This window comes from Rhinoraja longicauda, chromosome 1 (genome assembly GCF_053455715.1).
Source record: "Rhinoraja longicauda isolate Sanriku21f chromosome 1, sRhiLon1.1, whole genome shotgun sequence".
Classification (NCBI taxonomy): domain Eukaryota; kingdom Metazoa; phylum Chordata; class Chondrichthyes; order Rajiformes; family Arhynchobatidae; genus Rhinoraja; species Rhinoraja longicauda.
In genome coordinates, this window is record NC_135953.1 from 50,077,493 (window position 1) to 50,103,921 (window position 26,429).

The 26,429-nt window shown below is 40.9% G+C and overlaps 1 protein-coding gene across 2 annotated transcripts in view; it reads left to right on the forward strand.

The window, feature by feature from the left end:
• LOC144592534 (vasculin-like) overlaps positions 1-12,130 on the forward strand; it is a 52,654-nt gene extending 40,524 nt beyond the window's left edge. For both annotated transcript variants that reach the window (XM_078397114.1, XM_078397119.1), the window contains exons 8-12: positions 134-253; positions 2,375-2,542; positions 4,716-4,903; positions 6,427-6,529; positions 11,206-12,130. In XM_078397114.1, the coding sequence (XP_078253240.1) occupies positions 134-253; positions 2,375-2,542; positions 4,716-4,903; positions 6,427-6,529; positions 11,206-11,346 (720 nt within the window). In that variant the 3' untranslated portion in view covers positions 11,347-12,130. The remainder of the gene's footprint in view (positions 1-133; positions 254-2,374; positions 2,543-4,715; positions 4,904-6,426; positions 6,530-11,205) is intronic.
• The last annotated feature ends 14,299 nt before the right edge of the window (positions 12,131-26,429 follow it).

Below are 26,429 nucleotides of genomic sequence, written 5' to 3' on the forward strand. Positions count from 1 at the left end.
AAAGTTAACTGAAAACTGAAAAATAAATTGTGGACAATAATTGCCTATAATCCATTTATCTTTCCTACCTGTCCGCCACAGCCTGCACTTTCCCTTTCTAAATTGTTTGCCACTTACTGATTTTTCTATTTAGCCGGCGCAATGGAAAGGCTCAGCAAAGGAGAACAAACATGGAAATCCCTTTGTCAGCTTCAATGCGCTTCTGAAACCTGTACCTCAGACCTTCAGTTCATCACCAAACTCTTTGAAGGAGGTATTTTTTTAAACCTATATGTATATAACACATTTGAAAATGCAGAAATATCGTTTAAGATTTCTATTTGTTGAATCAAGTAAGAGAATGTTTTAACTTCAAATATTTTATATCGGCTTTATGAGTTACTTTATCACAACTTACAAATCTTGCAGTTAATAGCAATCATAAATTTACCATAACCACAGAAAATCCTGAAAATTCTCAGCAGGTCATGTGGCATCGAAGGAAAAAAAAAAGCAAAATTTACTATTGAGGTCATCAATCTGAAATGTTAACTATTTCTCTTTCTACTAATACTGATATGCTTTCAATTTTTTTTTAACATTAATTTTTCTAAAATGATTTCTAAAATGAATGATTGAAAGACACAGCATGAAAACAGGCCTTGGGCACATCTGCCATCGATCACCCGTTCACACTAGTTCCATGTTATCCAACGTTTGCATAATTCCTTACATGTTAGGGGTAATTTTATGGAGGCCAATTGACCTACAAACTCGCTCGTCTTTGGGATGTGGGAGGAAACCGGAGAATTTCGAGGAAACCCATGCGGTCAAGTATGTGCAGACTCCACAAAAAATCGATGCAGATGCTGCTCCTTCACCTCCGGTGTGTGAAACAAGTTGGTGCAGGCCGATTTGACACAAGCAGGATATGTGCATGGGCAGCTCGTTTGCAGTACCACAATGAAATTTATTTGGAGCTCAGTGTTGCAGTGTGAGGTCAATCATCATCCTCCAGCAAACCTGGTGATCAGTACTCCAGTATAGGCTTGTGCCCAAGTTGGAGCGCAGAGTTTCCAAGTGCATCATCTTTACCATTGCAGTGATTACTTCTGCTCAGCAGAAAGACATAGATGGTAAATGTAGCAATCTGATATCACTCACTTAAATAATTTACAAATAACATTCTGGTAGAAATGTCAGAATGTTGATGCACATTGATTTTTCTTTTGAGAATTTGTTTCCAAGTCTTCCTTTTGTAGGTTACAAAGGAGCAATCACGATACATAATATAAATATCTGTGTTTTAAAAGAAAAGATAATTAGCAGATGTGCAGACGACCCTGGCGTAGCAACTATTTGGGTTATAGAAATTTGTGCTCCAAGAATTCACAAATTACTGAACCAAAATTTGAAGTACAGAATAAAAGTCGCTCTCACAGAATTTCTGTTTAAAAAAAATAGCAACAATTGTAAACATTTTTTTTTCACCTGGTGTTTAAAGACGCAGTGCAGTTGATATGGCTTTATGTTTGAGAAATTGCTTTATTGGCCGTTTTTCTAGGAATGCAAAACCATTACCCCCTGTAATGTGTGGTCACTTGTAGTGGATATTTGCGAGCAAAGCTTAAAACAAAATTGTCCAGAACATTGAGAATCTCAGAATTCCATAGCTCTTAAAGATTTAGCAAAAAAAAATCAATTTTGTGCAGCATCAAATGATAATACGATGTTGTGTAACATATTATGTGATTCAGCTAAGTTATATTAAAACTCCAGATTTCTATATTTGCGTTTTCAAATCTAAGCTTATATAACATGCATAAAGGTGCTTTTGACAGCACATTATCAGTGGATTAATTAATATTAGTTTACTCAGCGTGGGAACAGGCCCTCCGGGTTTACACCAACCAAAGATTACTACAAATCTGCACGGAATGTGCCGAACCAAAGCACCTGGAGAAAACCCACGAGATCATGGGGAGAATGTACAAACTTTGTACAGACAGCACCTGTAGTCAGGATCGAACCGGGGTCTCTGGCGCTGTAAGGCAGCAACTCCACCCTTGTGCCGCATTCATTCTTACATTTCAAGTCCTATCCAGGTTTTAATTGTTTATTTCATTTTTAAGACCTACATTTTCTGTCCTCCCTGTGTAATTGTGAAAATGTAGGTGAAGTTGCCACTTGTACCTCAGGTTGTTTAAGCACTGTATGCTCAATGTTTATGTTTAATGTTGTATTTGCAGCATTTTTAAAAAAGTTTATCGAAACTGCTCAAAATGGAGTATCTAAATTTATATCAATATAATTTAGTACATTCCTTGCCTGATTCTGCATGTTAAATGTGTTGTTATTCAACTATGAATTAACTGAATTCTCTTTCTTTAAACAGAGTAGTCGCTCAAATTCCTCTTCACCAATTGATATTGCAAGTCAACCACGTATGTTGAAACTGACACGCATGCGATCTGACAAGAAAAGTGAATTTCTGAAGACTTTGAAACAGGACAAGCCTGGTGAAGGATATCAAGATGATGGAGATAATGTGGATAAAGAAAAGGTAACGCTGCCTCCAATTTTATTATTGAAGTTTTACTGTATTTCACATATGGACTTTTAACAGATGTGATCAGAATGAACAAGAGGCTTATTATTAAGATTAATGCATGCAACTAAGTATGATATGGATGCTGAATTTGCTCAGTCATTCAAAGCACCAACATTTGGTGAAGGTTTACGTCTCAAACGCTTCAAAAGACGCTTATAGCCTCACAGCAGCCAGAAAATCAATCCTGTCGGTCTCCCAAACAATTTGTATGCAAGGACTGTATATAAATCAGGTATTTGTAACCTAGGGAGGACCGAGGCTTGTAAGTCTCTGATTAAAAGGATGAGAGGGGATCATCGAAACATATAAGATTATTAAGGGGTTGGACACGTTAGAGGCAGGAAACATGTTCCCAATGTTGGGGGAGTCCACAACAAGGGGCCACAGTTTAAGAATAAGGGGTAGGCCATTTAGAACTGAGATGAGGAAAAACTTTTTCAGTCAGAGAGTTGTGAATCTGTGGAATTCTCTGCCTCAGAAGGCAGTGGAGGCCAATTCTCTGAATGCATTCAAGAGAGAGCTAGATAGAGCTCTTAAGGATAGCGGAGTCAGGGGGTATGGGGAGAAGGCAGGAACGGGGTACTGATTGAGAATGCTCAGCCATGATCACATTGAATGGCGGTGCTGGCTCGAAGGGCCAAATGACCTCCTCCTGCCCCTTTGTCTATTGTCTACAAAGCTGGTGGAGGTGCTGCTCACAGTGCCAGAGAACCGGGTTTGATCCCAACCTAAGTGTTTGCATGTGGAATTTGCATGTTCCCCCTGTGACTGCATAGTTTCTTCCCGGTGCTCCTGTTTCCTCCTACATCCCAAACAGGTGCTGGTTATAGGTTATTTGGTCTATACATTGCCCCTACATGTGCAGGGAATATGCGAACGTGGGATAACATGAAACCATTGTGAATTGGTGAACAATGTTTAGCGTGAACTCGATGGGCCAAAGGTTTAATTCTATGCTGTATCCATGCTCAATCATTCAATTAAAATAAATTTCTTTGAATCTCAAGTGGCCAGTCCATTATCGTGGCATTATACCTCCAAATTCTAAACTCGCTAGATATATAAACAATTCTAAAATATCAGTATAATGTACATCTCAATGTGAGGTCCTTTTGGCAACCTGGAAGAGGTCAGTGTTTTTGTTGACACCCACATTTCAAGAATGAATTTGAATTAGTATTATTAATTATTTGACATCCTGGGAAAATACAAAGCATGATTTTGGGTTTTCTGGATCTTTGTGACGAGCCCAACATCAGTTACAGTCTACTCCTAGTTGGGGCACTACAGGATTTGGAGCTAAAAATAAAAAAGCTACAAGAGGAACTCAATGTGTCAGGAGAAAAAAAAGATCCAGTCTAGATGAAGATTCTTGGCCCAAAACGCCGACTACCATTTCCCTCCGCAGATGCTGTGGGACTCGCTGAGTTCCTCGAGCAACCCTTTTTAAAAAACTTTTAGTTGATATTTTTCTTGTATAATCAAGTTTTCTGAATTTATTTGCAATATGGAATTGAAATATATTCTTGTTTAAGATTAAATTCATTTTAATGATATTTCAAGCAAGGATTAAACTAGGCTGTTACAGCCTTGATAGAATCGATGTGGAGAGAATGTTTCCAGTAGCAGGAGTGTCTTGGAACAGAGGGTACAGCCTCAGAAGAAAAAGGCGTACCTTTAGAATGGAGAAGAGGTGGAATTTCTTTAGTCAGAGGGTGGTGAATCTGTGGAATGCATGACCACAGACTGCTGTGGAGGCCAAGTCATTGGGTATTGTTAAAGTGGAAAATAATAGGTTCTTGAGCAGTAAGGGCATCAAAGGTTACCAGGAGAATGGGTTGGGAGAGAGAAATAGATTAGTCATGATCAAATCACGGAGCAGACTCAATGGGCCGAATGGCTTAATGCTGCTCCTATGTCTTATGATCAAAAATTCTTATGCTGCTCATCACTTAACAATTAGCTTGGAATCTTTTGTCTTGAGAACTATTTTACAGTAAAATATTTGTGCAATAATAATTATATGAGAACTTGTTCATTACTCCAGAAATGCACCCTGATTTTTAAGAAATGAGAGGTAACAAACAGCTGGTCTACTAGATATTTTATCTGTCTTGATCCTCAGGATTATGAAATGATTAACATGCAACACAACAAGAATACTCATCAAGAGAGAGACAAAAACAGAAATTTTGATAAAAATGGCGATTCCAGGGAGAATGGAAATTCTCGACTTCTATCCCAGACAACTATTCACTCTTCAGCATTCCCCCAATCTAATATTTTATCAAATTCGTTGGAAGCCGAGCATAGGTATGTGTACAGAATTATAGTTAAAGATATCACCTATTGATTTAGATGCAGTAAAAATGGAAAGGAGTCAAATGATTTACAAGTTGCTGTAAACATCCTGCAGCATTTGAACAGTATGCTTTTGCCACCTGCTTTTGACTATGATTATCCACTTGTGCAGTTTCCATTTTGTTCATTTGCTGTTGAGAGTTGTCCAGTTTGTGGTTTAAGCATGATCTGAGACAATAAATATATATCCTAACCCCCCACCCATCCCCACTTGCACAACTATGCAAACATGTATTGTTATCATAACAAAAAAGACCCATTGTTTCCCATATTGTTTTCAGTTGCAATATTTTGACCTATCTTAGATGCTGTGAAGCCTCCTTCTGTCTACTTTGCAGCCTACATTCCTGTCTATCTTTAGCAACCATCGTTTTTGTTACCTCCATACAGGTTATTTGCCTTCATGCAATCCCTGTGACAAAGCACTCTACATCTTGTTGTCCACAAAAAGACGCATTTATGCCTATTCATGTCTATATTTAGTAACCATCCCTCTTGTTGCCTTCATACAGGTCATTTGCCTTCATGCAATCTCTGTGACAAAGCCCTCCACATCTTGTTGACTAGATTCCAGGGATAATGGAATCTCCTGATGCCTATTCTCCCAGGTTCCTCTCAGTCAGCCAATCTTCTGTCCATGAGAGTACATCATCTCCTGCACATGAGCTTTTATTTTCCATAATTACCTTTGAATAAACTTATTAAATGCCTTCTGTAAATCTAACTATGCTACATCTACTGATTCTTTATGTACAGCCCATATGATAACAAACTCAAACAAGTTGACCTCATGTGATTTTCCTTTCACAAAATCAGGATTTTCCCTGATTTCTTTGAGTTTTTTCAAATTCCCAACTTTGACATTAATTATAGCTTCCACTATTTTCTCAAAGGTAGCTGTTAAGCTAATCGGCCCATGTTCTTGATCTCCTTTTCTATCTAAGGAAAGGAGTTATGTTTGCTATTTTTCAATCTAATAACATCTTCCTCAAATATAAGGAATTTGGGGAAACTGAGACCAGTGCATCAGCTCTTTAAACAACCACTTTTAAGACCCTTGGATCAACTCCATTAGGCCTCAGGGACTTGTTTGTCAGCAGCTCCATCAGTTTGTTCACCCTGACTTGCCTGATGATTGTAAGTTCCTCATGTTCTCCTTCCTTCTAATTCCCAATTCACTGCCATTTCACTTGTATTATCTGCAGTGAAGGTTGATGAAAACTCTCCGTTTAGTTCATCTGCTCTCATTAATTCCCCAGATTATATCTTGGGACCAATATCCACTTTGTTTGTTTTCATCTAATTATCTGTATATACTTTTTGTCTTTCAACAAACTTTCAGCTAAAAATAATGTGGTGAAGAAAGAAATCTCCTCAAAATAATAATTTGTTACCATCTCCATTAACCATTTAACATGTAATAGATTTTCTGCGTTTGCAAAAATGTGTTGTTCTCGATACTTTATTTCCTTTAGGCTGCTCAAGGAGATGGGTTGGCAGGAAGAAAGTGAAAATGATGAAACATGTGCTCCATTAACAGAGGATGAGATGAGGGAATTCCAGGCCATCAGTGAACAGGTAACAACATCTGTTCAGTACTACTCAGAATTGGATCTATTCTCCAGTCACCTCTTTTCCCCCATTTTCCCTTTATAATTATCTGTTCTGCTTTTAAGCATGTATCTTGTTGGATATTAATGAGATCGTAGTTTAAGATTTGAGTTTTGCCAGAATGCTGTTCAGAGGTGCATTGATCAAACCCCACTCTGGATTTTGCAAATGGAAATGAGCTCAAGTTGTAAATTATGGTACACAGTTGGATACTATACAAGCGTTAATGTTACCCTTGTAACTCTCATTCATCACTTTGAGCTTTTAACATCTTAAAATAACCATTACTAATACTAACCCCACTTCTTGATATAGTACTCATTATTCTCCTATAAAAAATCAGAAGAAGGTGGCTTTTTGCAACTCGAAATCGACCTGCAAATTTGTCTGTTACTTCTGATAGTTGTCTAAGGTACTTCTATGATCACCGCTATCACTCAAAGCAGTTATCAGCCACTTCCAAATGATTTCAAAACAGCTGAGATAAGTGGAGACAGAAAAGTCTATGGGACCAGATATCCTGGCTACAGTACCAAAGATATTTTCTCCAGAACTAGCCTGTGGTCAAAGGTTTTCTAATACATTTATGCCAGCATCCAAGGGACAATGACAATGTAGACATTTTGACTGGTTATCTTCTGGCCAAATCAGAACAAATCTAATCTTACTATGGCTCTAACAAACTACTCTCCATTATCAGCAAATTGTTGGGAGGAGATGTTGATAGCACTGTTGAGTGGTACTGGCCCAACAGAAACCAGCACGCCTTTACCTCGTTTGGGTTTTGCCAAGAATCCTCTGCTCCAATTTTCAGCAAAACCTTGGTCAAAGCATGGACCAAAAGGTTGTATTTCACGTGAGAGTGTTTCCATAAGTGCAAGGTTGTGTTTCACAAGTGAAAAGTTGTATTTCCCATGCCTTTTAAGTAAGCATTTGACTGAGGCACCAATGAGCTGTGGTAAATTTTTGGTCAATGGGCATGAATGGGACCTCTCACAACAAAGGGTGATGGATGTATTTGCCGGTGATCAATCAATCCAACCGCAACACATCATTCAAGACAGTGCTTCGACAATATCATATGCCTAACTTATTTTTGTTAGTAAATGGAGAGTGGTATCAATAAAATGCATGCTTTGGCTGCTGTGATTGAACTAACCCAGCAGAAGGTAAATGGTTGCACATAAGCTTCCCTGGCTCAACTGCTTTTGGCTCATTCATCAGTTATCTTTCTTCCCTTGTCTCATCATAAGTAGGGATATTTATGTATTATGCAATATTTCACGTTTTCAGAAAATGAAGTAGTTGATACCTATATGAAGCAAAACCATGATGAGAGAGAGAGAAATTCTAATTGCCTGTCCTTCAGTATCATGCCAAACTCCCTTGATGGTTACCAGCATGATTGCTACCATTAATTGGAGACTCAACTATGCCACTTAAATACTGTGTATGAAGGAATACTTAAATACCATGGCTCAAGTTCACAAGTTATAGTATAATTAGGGTATTCGGCCCATCAAGTCTACTCCGTCATTCAATCATAGCTGATCTCTGCTTCCTAATCCTATTTTCCTGCTTTCTCCCCATAACCCTTGACACCTGTTCTAATCAAGAATTTGTCTATCTCTGCCTTAAAAATATCCACTCACGGCCTCCACAACCCGCTGTGGCTATGAGTTCCACAGATTAACTACCCTCCGACTAAAGAAGTTCCTCCCTCACCTCCTTTAGAAACATAGATAGAAACAAAGAAAATAGGTGCAGGAGGAGGCCATTTGGCCCTTCGAACCAGCACTGCCATCCATTGTGATCATGGCTGATCATCCACAATCAGTAACCCATGCCTGCCTTCCCGTATCCCTTGATTCCGCTAGCCCCTAGAGCTCTATCTAACTCTTTTAAATTCATCCAATGAATTGGCCTCTACTGCCTTCTGTGGCAGAGAATCCCACAAATTCACAACTCTCTGGGTGAAAAAGTTTTTTCTCATCTCAGTTTTAAATGGCCCCCCCTTTATTCTTAGGCTGTGGCCCCTGGTTTTGGACTCCCCCACCATTGGGAGCATTTTTCCTGCATCTAGCTTGTCCAATCCTTTTATAATTATATATGTTTCTATAATATCCCCTCGCATCCTTCTAAATTCCAGTGAATACAAGCCTAGTCTTTCCAATCTTTCCTCATATGATAGTCCTGCCATCCCAGAGATTAACCTCGTGATCCTACACTGCACTGATTCAATAGCAAGGATGTCCTTCCTCAAATTAGGAGACCAAAACTGTACACAATACTCCAGATGTTGTCTCACCAGGGCCTTGTACAACCTCAGAAGGACCTCTTTACTCCTATACTCAAATCCTCTTGTTATGAAGGCCAACATGCCATTAGCTTTCTTCACTGCCTGTTGAATCTGCATGTTTACTTTCAGTGACTGGTGTACAAGGACACCCAGGTATCATTGCACTTCTCTTTTTCCTAACCTGACACCATTCAGATAATCTGCTTCCTTGTTCTTGCCGCCAAAGTGGATAACCTCACATATACCTGCATTATACTGCATCTGCCTTGCATCTGCCCACTCATTCAACCTGTTCAAGTCACCCTGCAACCTCCTAGCATCCTCTGCAGTTCACACTGCCACCCAGCTTTGTGTCATCTGCAAATTTTCTAGTTACTTTTAATTCCATCGTCTAAATCATTAATCTATATTGTAAATAGTTGTGGCCTCAGCACCGAGCCTTGCAGCACTCCACTCGCCACTGCCTGCCATTCTGACATTGACCCTTTTATTCCTACTCTTTGTTTCCTGTCTGCCAACCAGTTCTCTATCCATATCAATACCCGTACCTCCAATACCATGTGCTCTAATTGTGACCACTAATCTCCTGTGTGGGACCATACCAAAGGCTTTCTGAAAGTCGAGATATACTACATCCACTGGCTCTCCTTCATCCATTTTATTTGTCACATCCTCAAAAAATTCCATATTAGTCAAGCAGGATTTCCTCTTCATAAATCCATGCTGGCTTGGACCAATCCTTTTACTGCTATCTAAATGCGCTGTTATTACTTTATTATAATTGACTTCAGCATCTTCCCTACCACCGATGTCAGACTAAATGGTCTATAATTCCCTGTTTTCTCTCTCGCTCCTATCTTGAAAAGTGGGATAACATTAGCTACCCTCCAATCCACAGGAACTGATCCTGAATCTATAGAACATTGGAAAATGATCACCAATGCATCCATGATTTCTAGAGCCACCTCCTTGAGTACCCTGGGATGCAGACCATCAGGCCCTGGAGATTTATCAGCCTTCAGTCCCATCAGTCTACCCAATACTATTTCTCGCTTAATGCAAATTTCTTTCAGTTCCTTTGTCTCCCTAAATCCTCTGTCCTCTGGTATAGTTTGTGTCTTCCTTAGTGAAGACAGAACCAAAGTAACTCTTCTGCCATTTCTTTGTTCCCCATAATAATTTCACTTGTTTCTGCCTTCAAGGGACCCACATTTGTCTTTACTAATCTTTTTCTCTTAACATACCTAAAGAAACTTTTACTATCCTTTATATTCTCATACTTCATCTTTTCACCCCTTATTGCCCTTTTTGTTACCTTCTGTTGTCCTTTGAAAGTTTCCCAATCATCTGGCTTCCCGCTACTCTTTGCTATGTTATACATCTTTTCTTTTAGTTTTATTCCATCCCTAACTTTCCTTGTCAGCCACGGTTGCCTCTTATTCCCCTTAGAATCTTTCTTCCTCTTTGGGATGAAATGATCCTGCATCTTCTGGATTATGCCCAGAAATTCCTGCCATTGCTGTTCCACCGTCATTCCTGCTTGGATCCTTTGCCAGTCGACCTTGGCCAACTCCTCTCGCATGCCTTCATAGTCCCCTTTTTTCAACTGACACTTCTGATTTAACCTTCTCCCTCTCAAATTGCACATTAAAACATCATATTATGGCCACTACCTCCTAGCGGTTCCTTTACCTTGAGTTCCCTTATTAAATCTGGTTAATTGGACAACACTAAATCCAGAATTGCCTTCTCTCTGGTAGGCTCCAGTAGAAGCTGCTCTTAGAATCCATCTCGGAGGCACTCTGCATACTCTCCTTCTTGGAGTCCATAACAAACCTAATTTACCCAGTCTACCTGCAAATTGAAATCTCCCATAACCACAGTGGCATTACCTTTGTAACATGCCAATTTTAACTCCTACTGCAACTTGCATCCTATATCTGGGCTACTGTTTGGAGGCCTGTAGAGAACTCCCATTAGTGTCTTCTTACCTTTACAATTCCTCAATTCTATCCACAGTGACCCTACATCGTCAGTCCCTTTGTTACCCATCACAAGGGACTGAATTTCATCCCTCACCAACAGAGCTACCCCACCTCCTCTGCCCACCTGCCGAGGACATATAGCCTACTGCACTTATTGTCTATTGTCATGCTGTAAGACTTTATGACCCTCGTACGATAATTAATTGGGCTCTTCTATGTTCTACTGAATTCGAACTCCCAGCGCACAACACTTGGAATTTAATTAATTATACTGTTTTTATTGACTGATTCAATATGTGCAGGAGGTTTGTTTTAGTAAATATTGCAGGTTAACTTTTAACTCAATTTCTTTATTTCAGCTCCAGAAAAATGGCATTCGCAAAAATGGTCTTCTGAAAAATGGCCTGACTTGCAACTTCACGTGGAAGAGCACTTACAAGCCTACTGTTAATGATGACACAGAGACAAGCAGCAGTGATACATCTGATGATGATGTGTGAGAGGTTAAAGAGACGTAAAAATGATTTGGGTATAATTATTATCGTTGTGGTAAACTGCCAAAAATAAACTGCATTAAAAGCAGTACAATACCCCATCCAGAAGAAATTTGAGAGGGCTTCTTTGTTCCAGAATGGACATTGTTGGACTTGGCCTAATTTGAACTTTGCTTAATGCTTTGTAATGGCCTTTTGTAGTAATGAGGATTTCAGTTGGATTTAGCATTGATCTGCTTCATCACTGCTGATCAGAGGATACATTACTACAATGTGAAAAAAGTTATTGATCATGGGATAATTCACAGATCTAATAAACCGAATTGAAGTTCAAATTGTGTATTGTTCCATGGAGCTTTTGGCTTAAAGTTGTTCCATTTGTTGAGAAGCAGCAAATAGAAAACACAGTATCCTGCTTGCTGATTCATATTCATTACCAAAACTGGACTCTGCAAGTCCACTGTCTACAGAAAAATGGGTGATCTGGCATGTTGGTCAAAGTGGATGCAGTAAACTCGTTGTTGCCGCAACCTAATGAGTGCTCTTATACCGTTCCAATTCTTTCTCAAAGTTAATTGCTTTTCTAACCATTTGTAGTTTTTTTTAAAGTCATATTTCTTCAATTTGTAGAAAGAAGAATTCTGAGATCAAGAGCTTTATCCGCGCTACACAAAGCCTTGATATTCAGGGTGGACTGTACAAAGCAAACTATTGAAAATTGACGGATTATTTTGATAAAAGTAGTTATATACAAGTCTTACCAAAGGGTTATGATCACAGTTGCTGGATCTATTCACTAAATGGAATAAAAACTGGATTTGCAGCAAGTCTGATGCTGGTCTGACTTTGTGCCGAGACTATTTTAGGAGCTGGTGCTCCTGCATTTTTTTATATCTGCCACATAAGGCAGCATCAAATTCCCAGTAAGGTGAGATGAAACCTTGAAGTTGTGGTTATGTATTTAATCACCATATGAGCAATTGAGTACATAATCGTGGTTGAGCCTTCACAGTGCTGATAGAGTCCTGTGCTGTTAGGAGTGTTGTCTTTTAGATGATACGTTGAATTCTGCCTGTTCAAGTGACTAAGGTGCATGGAAGACTCAATGCCACCATCAAGAGAGTAATGACTGCTCCAGTATCCTTATAATTATTTTCTCAGCTCACTGCAGCAAAAAACATATTTATTCACTATTTTGCTGCTTACTTTTCGCAGTCAGATGTTACCATTTCACTCATTTTGTTCTTTCATTCAAATAGCATTGTTTTGATTGCATGAATGTGCCAAATTATTTTCATTTTAACTGTTGTGAATTGCATTGATTTATTTTATGGTTTAAAAGAATTGTTTGGCAGTGAAAATATCTCCTTAAAACAGTTAATGTACAGCCGTACAATCGTTGGCAGGTAGATTCTGGTTAATAGTATCCTTAACTCGGCAAACTAAAAGCTAACAATTCTAGACTGTTCTTTTGAGTTTAAATCATTAGATGTTTAACATTGAATTTTTCATAGGGATTCTCTTGCTCGTTTGTTGTGATTTGGGCAGCAGTATCTTATATTATTAGTCTAAACATAACTGTTATTTTTCGAGGCCTTCTGTTGATTTGTGCACTGAGTGCAACAGGCAAGCAGCAGAATTTCCACTGGAATTCAGTTTTTAAATCCACATTTCCATTTTAGCATGTATCTTTTAAAAATGCTGGAGAATAATCTAGATAATAGACAACATGTACCAAGCCAGAAGTACATAACAAAATCAGGATGTGCCTCCTGGGAAAATGGGACATACTGAAATAAGTGAAGGTGAGGTCTGGAGGCCAAGGCTGGAAGATATGGGTTGTCAGGAGAGGCCGCTTGAAGTTTCTGCTTTGGCGGGAATGGGAAAGTTTTGCTTTTTGCAGTGCTTAGCATATTTAGATGAGAGCATTTGTAGCTTGAGCACTTTAAAAAAAAACATCCATGAAATTGGAGTCATGGAACATTTTCAATTTGGCTGCTCTTGAATTTAACAGAAAAAGACAGTATTGGAATAACTCAGCGGTTCAGGCAGCATCTCTGGAGAACATTGTTAGGTGACGTTTCGGATCGGGTTCCTTCTTCCGTCTGGTGGAGAGGGGGAAGGCTGGAAGAAAGAAGGGGAAGGACAAAACTTGGCGAGTGATCGGTGGACACAGGCGATGGTGATTTTTGATGGGCAGATGGTTGGACAAAGGCCAGAGATGGAAAAAACAAATGATATTTGAGCAAGGTAGAAGTGGTGTGAATTGTGAAGCCAGGGGAAGGAATATAAATGGAAGGGGAGAAATAGGTGCAAGTCCAGGTGGGGCACAGGATTGGGGGGGGGGGGGGTAGGAAGAAAGGGTTGTTTGTAGGTTACTTAAAATTTGAGAATTTGATGTTCATGCCATTAGGTTTTAAGCGACACAAGCAGAATATGAGCTGCTGTTCATCCACTCTAACAATGATGGAGGCCCAGGACAGGAAGGTCAGTCTGGGGAAGGGGAGCTTAAATGATTAGCAACCAGGAGATCCAGCAGGCCTTGGTGGATTATAGCAACAGCACACAAGTAAAGAGGTTGTGCTTTCTTTTATATTATTGGGGAGTTCTGGCAGCATTGCACAGTCGAGGTACAGTAGAATAACACCACGGTGGGCTTGAAAGCAGCCACAAAAGGAACATGGTCTATCATCTCTAGCTGCTTTCTCAACAGTAAAAGCACTTGCAACTGAGGATACTCTAGCAGTGGCAGTATGTTTGTGCATGCCATTGGGCTTTAAAGCATGCGGTGGAATGTAGGATTTTTCGTACCAGTTTATGTGACGTTTAATTTCTAAGTGACTAAATTGAGTATCATGCATCCGTACTATGGACAGGATTCGCCAAGGAAATATATTTTGGAGATTTAAAAGTGGCTCTGCACAGGAGTAATAATAATAATAATAATGCATTACATTTATATAGCGCTTTTCATACACTCAAAGACGCTTTACAGGGATTTAAAGAACATAGGGAAGCGAATAAATAGATAAATAAGTAAACGAACAGAGAAAGGAGACAGAAGGTGAGGTGACCTTCAGTGGTTGAAGGCAGTACTGAACAGGTGAGACTTCAGTGATGTTTTGAATGTGGTGAGTGAGGAGGAGTCTCTGACGGTTTGGGGTAGTGAGTTCCATAGGGTGGGAGCAGCGATGGAGAAAGCCCTGTCCCCCCAGGATCTGAGTTTGGTCCGGATGGGGGGGGATAGGAGATTGGCAGCAGCAGAGCGGAGGGTGCAGGTGGGAGTGTGCCTGTGGAGGAGGTCAGTCAGGTAGGATGGGGCCAGGTTATGGAGGGCTTTGTAGGTCATGAGGAGGATTTTGTACTGGATTCTCTGGGGGATGGGGAGCCAGTGGAGTTTGTAAAGGACGGGGGTGATATGGTCACGGATCGGGGTGTGGGTGAGTAGATGGGCAGCGGAGTTTTGAATGTATTGAAGTTTACTGATGATTTTTGAGGGTGCGCCATAGAGGAGGCTGTTGCAGTAGTCCAGACGGGAGGTGATGAAGGCGTGGATGAGGGTTTCTGCAGCTGTGGAGGAGAGGGATGGACGGAGACGGGCAATGTTTTTGAGGTGGAAGAAGGCTGTCTTTGTGATGTGTTTGATGTGTTTGTCGAAGGAGAGGGTTTGATCAAAGATGATTCCAAGATTCCTGATGTGAGGGGAGGTGGATACTGGGAGACCATCAATATTGAGGATGAAGTTTTGGGTGGATTTGGTGAGCGTTTTTGGACCAATGATGATGATTTCAGATTTGTTACAGTTGAGTTTGAGGAAATTTGATTGAAGCCAAGATTTTATTTCAGTGATGCAGTTTGTCAGTGTAGAGTGTGTGGTGGTGGAGATTGACTTGGTGGAGATGAGGAGCTGGATATCATCGACGAAGCAGTGGAAGTTGAGACCATGACGGCGGATTAATTGACCAAGGGGGAACAGGTAGAGGATGAAGAGGAGGGGGCCAAGGACTGAGCCTTGAGGGACACCTTGGGGGAGGGGAGCGGTGGGGGATTTACAGTTGTTAATGGAGATGAACTGGTGCCTGTCAGAGAGGTAAGATTTGAACCAGGATAGGGCTGTGCCGGTGATGTTAAAGGAGGTTTCAAGTCGGGTGAGGAGAATGGAGTGATTTATGGTGTCAAAGGCGGCGCTGAGGTCAAGTAGGATGAGGATGTTGAGGTTGCCAGCGTCGGAGGAGAGGAAAAGGTCGTTTGTGATTTTGAGGAGCGCAGTTTCAGTACAGTGGTTGGAGCGGAATCCGGATTGGAAAGTTTCATACAGGTTATTGGTAGAGAGGTGGTATTTGAGTTGGGAAGCTACAGCACGTTCCAAAACTTTGGACAGAAAGGGTAGGTGGAGATTGGTCTGAAGTTGTTTGGGGTGTCAGGGTTGAGACCAGGTTTTTTCAGAATGGGGGTGACAGCAGCGATTTTGAGGGATGGCGGGACGATGCCAGTGGACAGGGAGGAGTTTATTGTTGCAGTGATAAGTGGAGAGAGAGCAGGAAGGCAGGCCTTGACAAAGCTGGAGGGGATGGGGTCCAGAGAGCAGGTGGCAGTTTTTATTCCTGTGAAGATGATGTTTTTCAGAAATTTCATTTTTTAAACAAGATTTCTAACAAAAGTTATTTTAACTAACACATATTCAGAGACTAGAACATAACAAGCAGGACAAGGCTGAACAACACTTTAATCTGCTCAACCATTCTGTAAGATTTTCACTTTTCTGATCATGACCATCATCCTATTACCTTGACTCCTGCATCAATTTAAAAAAATGATCTTCATTTGACATAAATATATCCACATTCCGTTTGTATTGCTCTTGGATGAGAGAATCCTAATGATTCACAGCCCCCTAGAGAAAGCAATTCCCCCTCTTATCTGTCTTAAGTAGGCAATCCCTTATTCAGAAACTACTTCCTTAATTCTAGATTCCCCAATAAAGTGGAAATGTGCTCTGACCTTCCATACATATCAAGCCCTCTCAATTTTACAGCCTTCAATGTGATCACTTCTGAACCTTAAATTCCAATGAGTATAAGGTCAACCTTTCCTGATAAGCCAACCCCTTCATCCTAGTGAACCATCTCAACGTTGCCTTCAGTGCAAGTATATCCCTTAGAGGGTGCCTAGACAGAGATGGGGTGCTGTTCCATGGATTGCATTGGGATTCATTATGATGGCATTGAGATGGCAGAACAGTGGCTTGGAGTGTTTGTGAGATAGAGAATCAGGCTGGTGGACACCAGGACACTTGATGGGCTGTTTGAAGTATCTCTTCAAGGTTATCCACCTTGCAGAGCTGCTGTGGATTGTGGAACATTATCTAAGCTGGTGGACATGCCCAACGTTTTCCTTTAGGTTTTGTGTTTCAGCAACAGCTCTTATCTGCATTTCATAACATTACAAATGCCATAGTTTTTGATCTTTAACAATTCTGCTTAATCTATAAAGCAGATAGCTCTGTAAACATTGAGATTACCCAAGCATCCCTATCACACAGTCTGAAGAAGGATCTCAACCCGAAACATCACCCATTCTTTTTCTCCAGAGATGCTGCATGTCTCACTGAGTTACTCCAGCATTTTGTGTCTATCTTCTGTTTAAACCAGCATCTGCAGTTTCTTCCTACACACAAAGACCCTTTGCCCTATCCACTTATACCCACCCTCTTTGCAATTCAAAACTAAAAGGGACCACACCGTTACATCCATTTGTTCAATTGAGTTTAGTTTATTATCACGTGTACCGAGGGACAGTGAAAAGCTTTTGTTGCGTGCTAACCAGTCAGCAGAAGGAGAATACAAGTTAAAAAAGACCTGTATTTACAAAGCATTTTAAGATAGTAAAGATGGTTGTGAAAGATTGCAGCAGGATCTGGATCGATTGGCCAGGTGGGCTGAGGAATGGTTGATGAAATTTAATGCAGAGACATGTGAGGTGTTGCATTGTGGGACGTCTAACAAGGGCAGGACCTACACGGTGAATGGTAGGCCTCTGGGGAGTGTTGTAGAGCAGAGGGATCTAGGAGTGCAGGTGTATGGTTCCTCGAAGGTCGAGTCGCAGGTAGATAAGGTGGTCTAAAAGGCTTTTGACCTTCATCAGTCAGAGTATTGAATATAGAGGTTGGGAGGCCATGTTGCAGTTGTATAAGACGTTGGTGTGACCGCATTTAGAATATTGTGTTCAGTTCTGGGCACCATGTTATAGGAAAGATATTGTCAAGCTTGAAAGAGTTCAGAGAAGATTTACGAGGTTGTTGCCAGGACTAGAGGGTGTGAGCTATAGGGAGAGGTTGAGTAGGCTGGGTCTCTATTTCTTGGAGCGCAGGAGAACGAGGGGGTGATCTCATAGAGGTGTGTAAAATCATGAGAGGAATAGATCGGGTAGATGCACAGAGTCTCTTGCCCGGAGTTGGGGAATCGAGGACTAGAGGACATAGGTTCAAGGTGAAGGAGAAAAGATTTAATAGGAATCTGAGGGGTAACTTTTCACACACAGGGTGGTGGGTGTATGGAACAAACTGCCAGAATAGGTAGTTGAGGCTGGGACTATCCCAACGTTTAAGAAACAGACAAGTACATGGATAGGACAGATTTGGAGGGATATGGACCAAGTGCAGGCAAGTGGGACTAGTGTAGCTGGGACATGTTGGCCGGTGTGGGCAAGTTGGGCCGATGGGCCTGTTTCAATACTATTACTCTATGACTCTAATACATGATTACAATTGAGTCATTCACAGTGTACAGATACATGATAAGGGAATAACGTTTAGTGCAAGATAAAGCCAGTAAATTCCCATCAAAGAAAATTTGAGGGTGACCAACGAGGTAGGTAGTAGTTCTGGACTGCTCTCTGGTTATGGTAGTATGTTTCAGTTGTCTGATAACAGCTGGGGGGGAAAAACTGTCCCTGAAACTGGAATTTGCGCGAAGGAAATTTGGCCTTTAGGAATTTTAATATTACGACCAAAAAATCTGTGATACTGAATAAAAAAAATACTCTCAAGCACTTTATGTTTAATTTTATTTTCAGCTTGCTTTTCATGATGCATACGCAGATGACATCACTTTGTGTTCTGGTAAATCGCACAATGGACCTTTTTTTGAGATTGAAACACCTCTAACGTGGGAGTCGTCTGTAACTTATTTTTTCTTTCCCAGTTGTAATGAAGGATAACATCTGAAATGTTATCTCTTATTTTTGTCTAGAGATGCTGCCTAACTTACTTCAGTCCTTCCACCATTTTTAAAATTTATTTCAGATTTCTAGTCTCTAGTATGTTTTTCAGGTATGAACTTTTTTGAATAAGGAAACCAAAGCTTTTTGCATACTCCTTGTGTGAACTCACTAATGTCATGTACAAATATTGCAAGACTTCCTTCCTTCTAAACCCCACCCCCTTGTTATAAAGGACAACATTCCATTTGCCTTGCTGTGACATCTCGCAAACTAAAAAAACTCAAGTTAAGCTATTTGTTCTGTTACTTTTTTTCCCCTTCATGGTAGACAATTCTCTCTCACTTTTGGTCAGTATATTACTACCTCCTTAGAACTGACCTATGATACAAATAGAATCAAAGCCTAGAATTTGTGATTAAGGTGGTATGAGTTATATTTTTTGTGTGATGGGAAGGTATGATATTTTGTAGTGCTATTTGCAAAGAGTTGAATGTAACATGTGGGTGATATCCTATTTAATATTGAATTGCAAGAAATCTTACAGGACATGACTGATATTACAGGTATATTAAAACTGGAATAAACACATTCCCTATAAAGGATGCTCTTGAGAAAAAAAACCCATTTTGCATGATAAAATATGACATTTTGAATATAAAATATAAGCTGCATTCGGCTTGCAAAACATAACCTTTATTCAGCCTTTAAACATACCTAGTCATTTTGTAACATTAAACAAAGAATCCAATCTTTTTCTGGTATTAAATGACATGCAGTTATATTCAAGGAGTAGACTGAATGGGATAAGAATTCTCAATACTCCAAACAGTCAATTGATTTCAGTTCCTATAGATCCATAACATACTGGTTTCACTTTATATTAGTACATTTGTTCAGCATTTCTTCATTGGAATCATGTGGCCATGTAAAATGCTGACAGTGTTTTTATTTTACTCCATGCTCTATTTTGATACATTTCTAATTTTCTTTTTTGTGTTTATGTGTGTACCTGTATATTCAGGGGGTGTAGATATGACACCAATTATTGCTCTTGAGGTAATGCTGAGTGATGCGAACAAATACAATTCATTTGGTGAAATTACTACTTTGCTGCTGTTAGAATTTCAAGATTTTGACGCAGTAATTATCTATTGCCAAGTCAGGTAGGTGGCTTGGAGGAGAATTTAGTGTGCATGTTTTTCCCTTCTTTCGGGTGGTTAAATGTGGAAAGTTTTTTTGTAATGTTTTTTTAACATTATTTCCTCATTTACTGTTTACAAGTTACTGCTATTCATAAGTGTTTGATTGGAAGTTATGTTCTAAAAGTCTTTATTCTGATCATGTTATGTTACACCCCATTATTATATACCCTAGTAAGTGTTTAGGGCTGGGAATTTCTATGTCAAGCACATTGCAATCAAAGTGTGATTTTTACATTTCTATTGATAAGGTTGTAATTCAAATCGCTGCTCAAATTCATTGCCTTGACACAAATTAATAATCTTTCATGAATCAGAAAAAGTACTAAATTGAACAGACTACTTTTTTTTTTAGTTCAATATAATTAAGAATGGTAGTGAGGTGTGTTTTTTATTATTCTTCAACAAACAAACAGTTTATCAAATTGAATCGAATGATACAACATGAAAACAGGCCCACTGGGTCCATTTTAATAATTAATCACCTGTTCACACTAGTTTTGTGTTCTCCCACTTTCTCATCCATTTCCAACATGCTGGGAGCAATTTTCAGGTCAATTAACCAGCAAATCTGCACATCTTTGGGATGTGGTAAGAAACCGGAGCACCTGGAGAAACACTTGTATTCACAGGGAAAATGTGCAAACTCCACACAGGCAGCACCCAAGGTTAGGATCAAATGTGGGTCTCTGGCGTTGTTTATACCACCTACCTACTGTGCTGCCCCTTCATTAAAATTTACTGCCTTCCACTGAAAGTAGTGAAATTGATTTAAAAGTTTTTGCTGAACTCCAGACTGTTACCAAGTCAATTTGCCTATGTAAGAAGACCTACAAAATAACCCAAATAATATGATTACAAGAGCTTCTGAGCCAGTGCATTTGACAAAGTCTTGCAATTTTTATGTGTAGCTTGGCATTCCTTTTGGTTGGAACCTGATCAGGATGAAGTGAATCATTAATCAGTATGAAAGATTATGGAAGAGGCAAGTGTGAATAGTATGGGCCAAAACTCATTTGAGTTTCAAATTTCCTGACTTTCTTTTTGGCTGGACTGTCTCAGCTAGAGTATCATTGATATTCCTGACATCAATCTAACCGTGCCAGTGTGAAAAGTCAAGTAAGTGGTCATTAATTTACATTTTTTAATGATTTTAACATGACCGGGGCATAAATATTAAATAGATTTTTAAACTAATGCTCAGTCAAACTACTTTTAACCACAAACCATAACTTTGAACGTTTTAGCCAAGGTGTGTAACTACAGTAAATTTGTGGATGATGCACACTACAGCCACTATGTGTTGGTGGTGTACTAAAGAATGGGGTGGCACGGTGGCGCAGCAGTAGAGTTGCTGCCTTACAGCGAATGCAGCGCCGAAGACTCAGGATCGATCCTGACTACGGGCGCCGTCTGTACGTTCTCCCCGTGACCTGCATGGGTTTTCTCCGAGATCTTCGGTTTCCTCCCACACTCCAAAGACGTACAGGTATGTAGGTTAATTGACTGGGTAAATGTAAAAATTGTCCCTAGTGTGTGTAGGATAGTGTTAATGTGCGGGGATCGCTGGGTGGCGCGGACTCGGTGGGCCGAAGGGCCTGTTTCCGTGCTGTATCTCTAAAAATGATAAGGACCGTGGATAGACACAAAGCTGGAGTAACTCAGAGGGGCAGGCAGCATCTCTGGAGAGAAGGAATGGGTGACATTTCGGATCGAGACCCTTCTTCAGACTGATGTCAGGGGAGTGGGCGGTACAGCGATAAAATGTAATCTGAGACAGTAAGACAGGTGGGAAAACTGGGAAGGGGAGGGGATGGAGAGAGAGCGAAAGCAAGGGCTACTTGAAGTCAATGTTCATATCGCTGGGGTGTAGGCTACCAAAGCGAAATATGAGGTGCTGTTCCTCCAATTTGTGCTGGGCCTCATTCTGACAATGGATGAGGCCCAGGACAGAAAGCTCAGTTTGGGAATGGGAGGGGGAGTTAAAGTGCTGAGCAAGCGGGAGATCAGGTAGGTTTAGGCGGACTGAGCAGAGGTGTTCAGTGAAACGATTGCTGAGCCTGTGCTTGGTGTCGCTCAATAGTTCAGGCTGAATTATTTGCAGATGATACAAAGCTGGGTGGCAGCGTGAACTGTGAGGAGGATGCTATGAGGATGCAGGGTGACCTGGAGTATTGTGTGCAGTTTTGGTCTCCAAATTTGACGAAGGACATTCTTGCTATTGAGGGAGTGTAGCATAGGTTCACAAAGTTAATTCCCGGGATGGCAGGATTGTCGTATGTTGAAAGAATGGAGTGACTGGGATTGTATACATTGGAATTTAGAAGGATGAGAGGGGATCTTATTGAAACATAAGATTATTAAGGGATTGGACATGCTTGAGGCAGGAAACATGTTCCCGATGTTGGGGAAGTCCAGAACAAGGACTGTTTTAAGAATAAGGGGTGGGCCATTTAGAACGGAGATGAGGAAAAACGTTTTCACCCAAAGAGTTGTGAATCTGTGGAATTGTCTGCCTCGGAAGGCAGTGGAGGCTGATTCTCTGGATACTTTCAAGAGAGAGTTAGATACTTAAAGATAGCGGAGTCAAGGGATGTGGGAGAAGGCAGTAACGCGGTACCGATTGTGGATGATAGCCATGATCACAGTGAATGGCGGTGCTGGCTCAAAGGGCCGAATGGCCTACTCCTGCACCTATTGTCTATTTATTGAATGTGCTTCCAAATGCTTCAATCTCGCTAACTTTGAAAAGTGCGATATTCTTGCTCGCAGCTGCTTAATGACCACCACCATTTGCAACTAAATGAGGCAAGTCTGCAAACGTTTCGTCGGGTGCTTTGGTTGAGGGATTACTTAGCTCTGATTATGGCACGATCTTTTGTTGCGTACTGTACTTTTGTCTTGTGTCATACCTTTGTCAGTCTGGTTCCTTATTTTCAACTCAGCCTCCTGTGGCTTCTGGCATGAAGAATCCAAAAATATGTGAGGACAACTTTAGATGCTTTGCATTTTTCTGAATTCAGTAACTAGATTGATATCAGATGATCTGTTCAGTTTTATCTTCCATTCAAGCATAGTGTTCATAATATAACTCGCATGCTTTCAGATTGCAATTAATTATTGGCCTGATTTGATGTGTTTTTTTTCTGTTTCCAAGTTACTTGAATATTGAATGTTTGGATGAACTAGTTTAAGTTTTATTGCTATCTGCTTCAATGTCAACATTCTAAGTAAGAGTAAATGTTTCATGCATAGCGATCTTTTGAAAACTTGTAAACCCTTGCCCTGAGGAGCTGCCTTATACCTTAAGATCTTCCACACCTGTGCTGTACCCAATTGGCTTTGGCTTCCCCTTCTGATCATTATAGACAATAGGTGCAGGAGTAGGCCATTCGGCCCTTTGAGCCAGCACTGCCATTCAATGTGATCATGGCTGATCATCCACAATCAATTGATACAAAGGTAGAAGTCTTGCATGCCTGTGTATACTTTCCTAATTATCGCAAAATACAGGTTCAGAATGCTTGGTATATTGCCAAACACGAGCACTTTATTGCAAATCCATCACCTCCCAATGCAATGAATCCCGTGTCACAGTTGGAATAATTTAAATACTGTCTAGCTGTGAATCTTTGAGTTTAAATGCAAGAATCTTTTGCATAAATGCCAGCATTTGGAACAGCTGCAATTACCTCTTCTGGTCATTCAAACTGTTTGGCAGCTGGTTGATTCCCTATGCCTTTAGACATTAGAGATACAGCATGGAAACAAGCCCTTCGGCACACCTGGTCCATGCCGACCAATGATCATCCCGCACACACTAGGGACAACTTACAGAAGCCAATTAACCTACAAACCTGCGCGTCTTTGGAGTGTGGAAGGAATCCAGAACACCTGGACAAAACCCACGTGGTCACAGGGAGAACATACAAACTGCAGGCAACACCCGTAGTCAGGATAGGACCCGGGTCTCTGGCGCTGTAAGGTAGCAGCTCTACTGCTGTGCCACTGTGCGGCAATGCCCATTGCCACAAAGAAGGTTCCTCATGCAGAAATTCAAGACTGGGGAAAGTTAACATTTGATTCCCAGGACAACAAAATAAACGTGTGATACCATATTAGAATTAGAGTCTTACAGTGTGGAAACAGGCCCACACTGGCCAACATGTCCCATCTACATTAGTCCCAGCACACCTCCACTAGTCTTGTGATATTTACCATATGGAGCAATCCAGTTCTAAAAATGCTATAATTTCCTGAATCTTCTCCAAGGCCCCAGTAATTTCCTCCTGAATTTCCCACAATTTATCCACCACAATATGCTTTAAAACCTCCAATATCTCCTCTTTGGTGATTTATATATTTACAACTTCTATGACTCAATTTAGACATTTGCAGAATCTTCTCAGTAAAAATGAATGAGAAGTATTAATTTAATATCTCTCCCCCATCTCCCCCCCCCCCCCCCCCCCATCATCTCTAGTGGTTCTACACCAATCTTTAAGGGGACCTATTCTTTCATTTGCCACTCCTTTATTCCTAATATATCTGTAGAATCTCTTCGGATTTTCCTTTACCTTGCTTGCCAGCTCCATTCCATGTCCTCTTTTAGCCCTCCAGGTGGCTTCCTTAAGTACGCTTACATTATTCATCTGTTCCTGATGGCCTAAATCTGACGCATGCCTCTTTTTTCTTGACCAGAACTACAACATCTCTCATCAACATGGGTTCCTTAAACTTGTCAGCCTTGCTCTTTACCCGAACAGGAACATTCTGCTCCTGTACGCATGCTATCCAGTTTTATAAGTCTCCCACCTACAGAAATATATAAGATATATCTGAGGACATTGTGGGAAAGCAATGAGTAAATTGCGGGAGCCCTGGTTGAAATTTATAAGTCGTCTTTAAATATAGGAGAAGTGCCGGATGATTGGAGGGTGGCAAATATTGTGTCTATTCAAGAATGGCTGCAGGGAAAGTGCTGGGAACGATAGTCCAGTGAGCTTAACATCTGTAGTTGGAAAGTTACCAGAGAGTATTCTGAGGGATCGGATACACAGTCATTTAGATGAACAAGGGCTGATTAGGGATTGTTAGCATGGTTTTGTACGTGGGAGGTCTTGTCTCACAGATCTGAGCTTTTTGAGGACGTGACCAAAAACAACAATGAGGGCAGAGCTGTAAAGGTTGTATATATGGACTTCAGCAAAGCATTCAACAAGGTTCCACATGGTAGACTGTTCTGGAAGGTTAGATCGCATGGGATCCAAGCAGAGATAGCTGTATGGATAGAAAATTTGCTTAATGGAAGGAAACAGGGTGATGGTGACTGGAGGCCTGTGACTAGTAGTGTGCCTCAGGTTTTGGTGTTGGGGCCTTTATTGTTTCTCATCTATAATCAATGATTTGGATGAGAATATACACGGCAATTCAAGATTAGCAAGTTTGCAGATGATACAAAAGTGGGTGGTTTTGCAGATAGTGAAGATGGTCGTGAAAAATTGCAGCAGGATCTTGATCGATTGGCCAGATGGGATGAGGAATGGTTGATGGAATTTAATACAGAGAAATGTGAGGTATTGCAATTTGGGAAGTCTAACATGGGCAGGACCTACACTGAATGGTAGGGATCTGGGGAGTATTGTGGAGCAGAGAGATCTAGGAGTGCAGGTGTATAATTCCTTGAAGGTGGAGTTGCAGGTAGATTTGGGGGTCAAAAAGGCATATGGCACATTGGCATTCTCTCAGTCAGAGTATTGAGTGTAGAAGTTGGGAGGTCATGTTGCGGTTATATAAGACAGAAGATGTACAAGGATGTTGCCAGGGCTAGAGGGTGTGAGCTATAGGGAGAGGTTGAGTAGTCTGGGACTCTATTCCTTGGAGTGTGGGAGGATGAGGGGTGATCTTATTGAGGTGTATAAAATCATGAGAGGAATAGATCGGGTAGATGCTCAGAGACTATTTCCCAGAGTAGGTGAATCGAGGGCCAGAGGACACAGGGTTACAATGAAGGGGAAAAGATTTAATAGGAATCTGAGGGGTAACTTTTTCACGGAAAGGGTGGTGGGTGTATGGAACAAGCTACCAGGGGAGGTAGTTGAGGCTGGGACTATCCCAGCATTTAAGAAACAGACAGGTACATGGATAGGACAGGTTTGGAGGGATATGGATCAAACGTGGGCATGTGGGACTTGTAGGAAAAAAACTGCCGATGCTCGTTTAAATCGAAGGTAGACACAAAATGCTGGAGTAACTCAGCGGGTCAGGCAGCATCTCAGGAGAGAAGGAATGGGTGATGTTCGGGGTCGAGACCCTTCCTCAGACTGATGTCAGGGGAGTGGGGGGGGGACAAAGATAGGATGTAGTTGGAGACAGGAAGACTAGCAGGAGAACTGGGAAGGGGGAGAGGATAGAGAGGAGAAGCAGGGACTACCTGAAGTTTGAGAAGTCAATGTTCCTACCGCTGGGGTGTAAACTGCCCAAGCGAAATATGAGGTGCTGTTCCTCCAATTTGCGCTGGGCCTCACTCACTCTGACAATGGAGGAGGCCCAGGACAGAAAGGTCAGATTGGGAATGGGAGGGGCAGTTGAAGTGCTGAGCCATCGGGAGATCAGGTTGGTTGAGCGGAGGTGTTCAGCGAAACGATCACTGAGCCTGCGCTTGGTCTC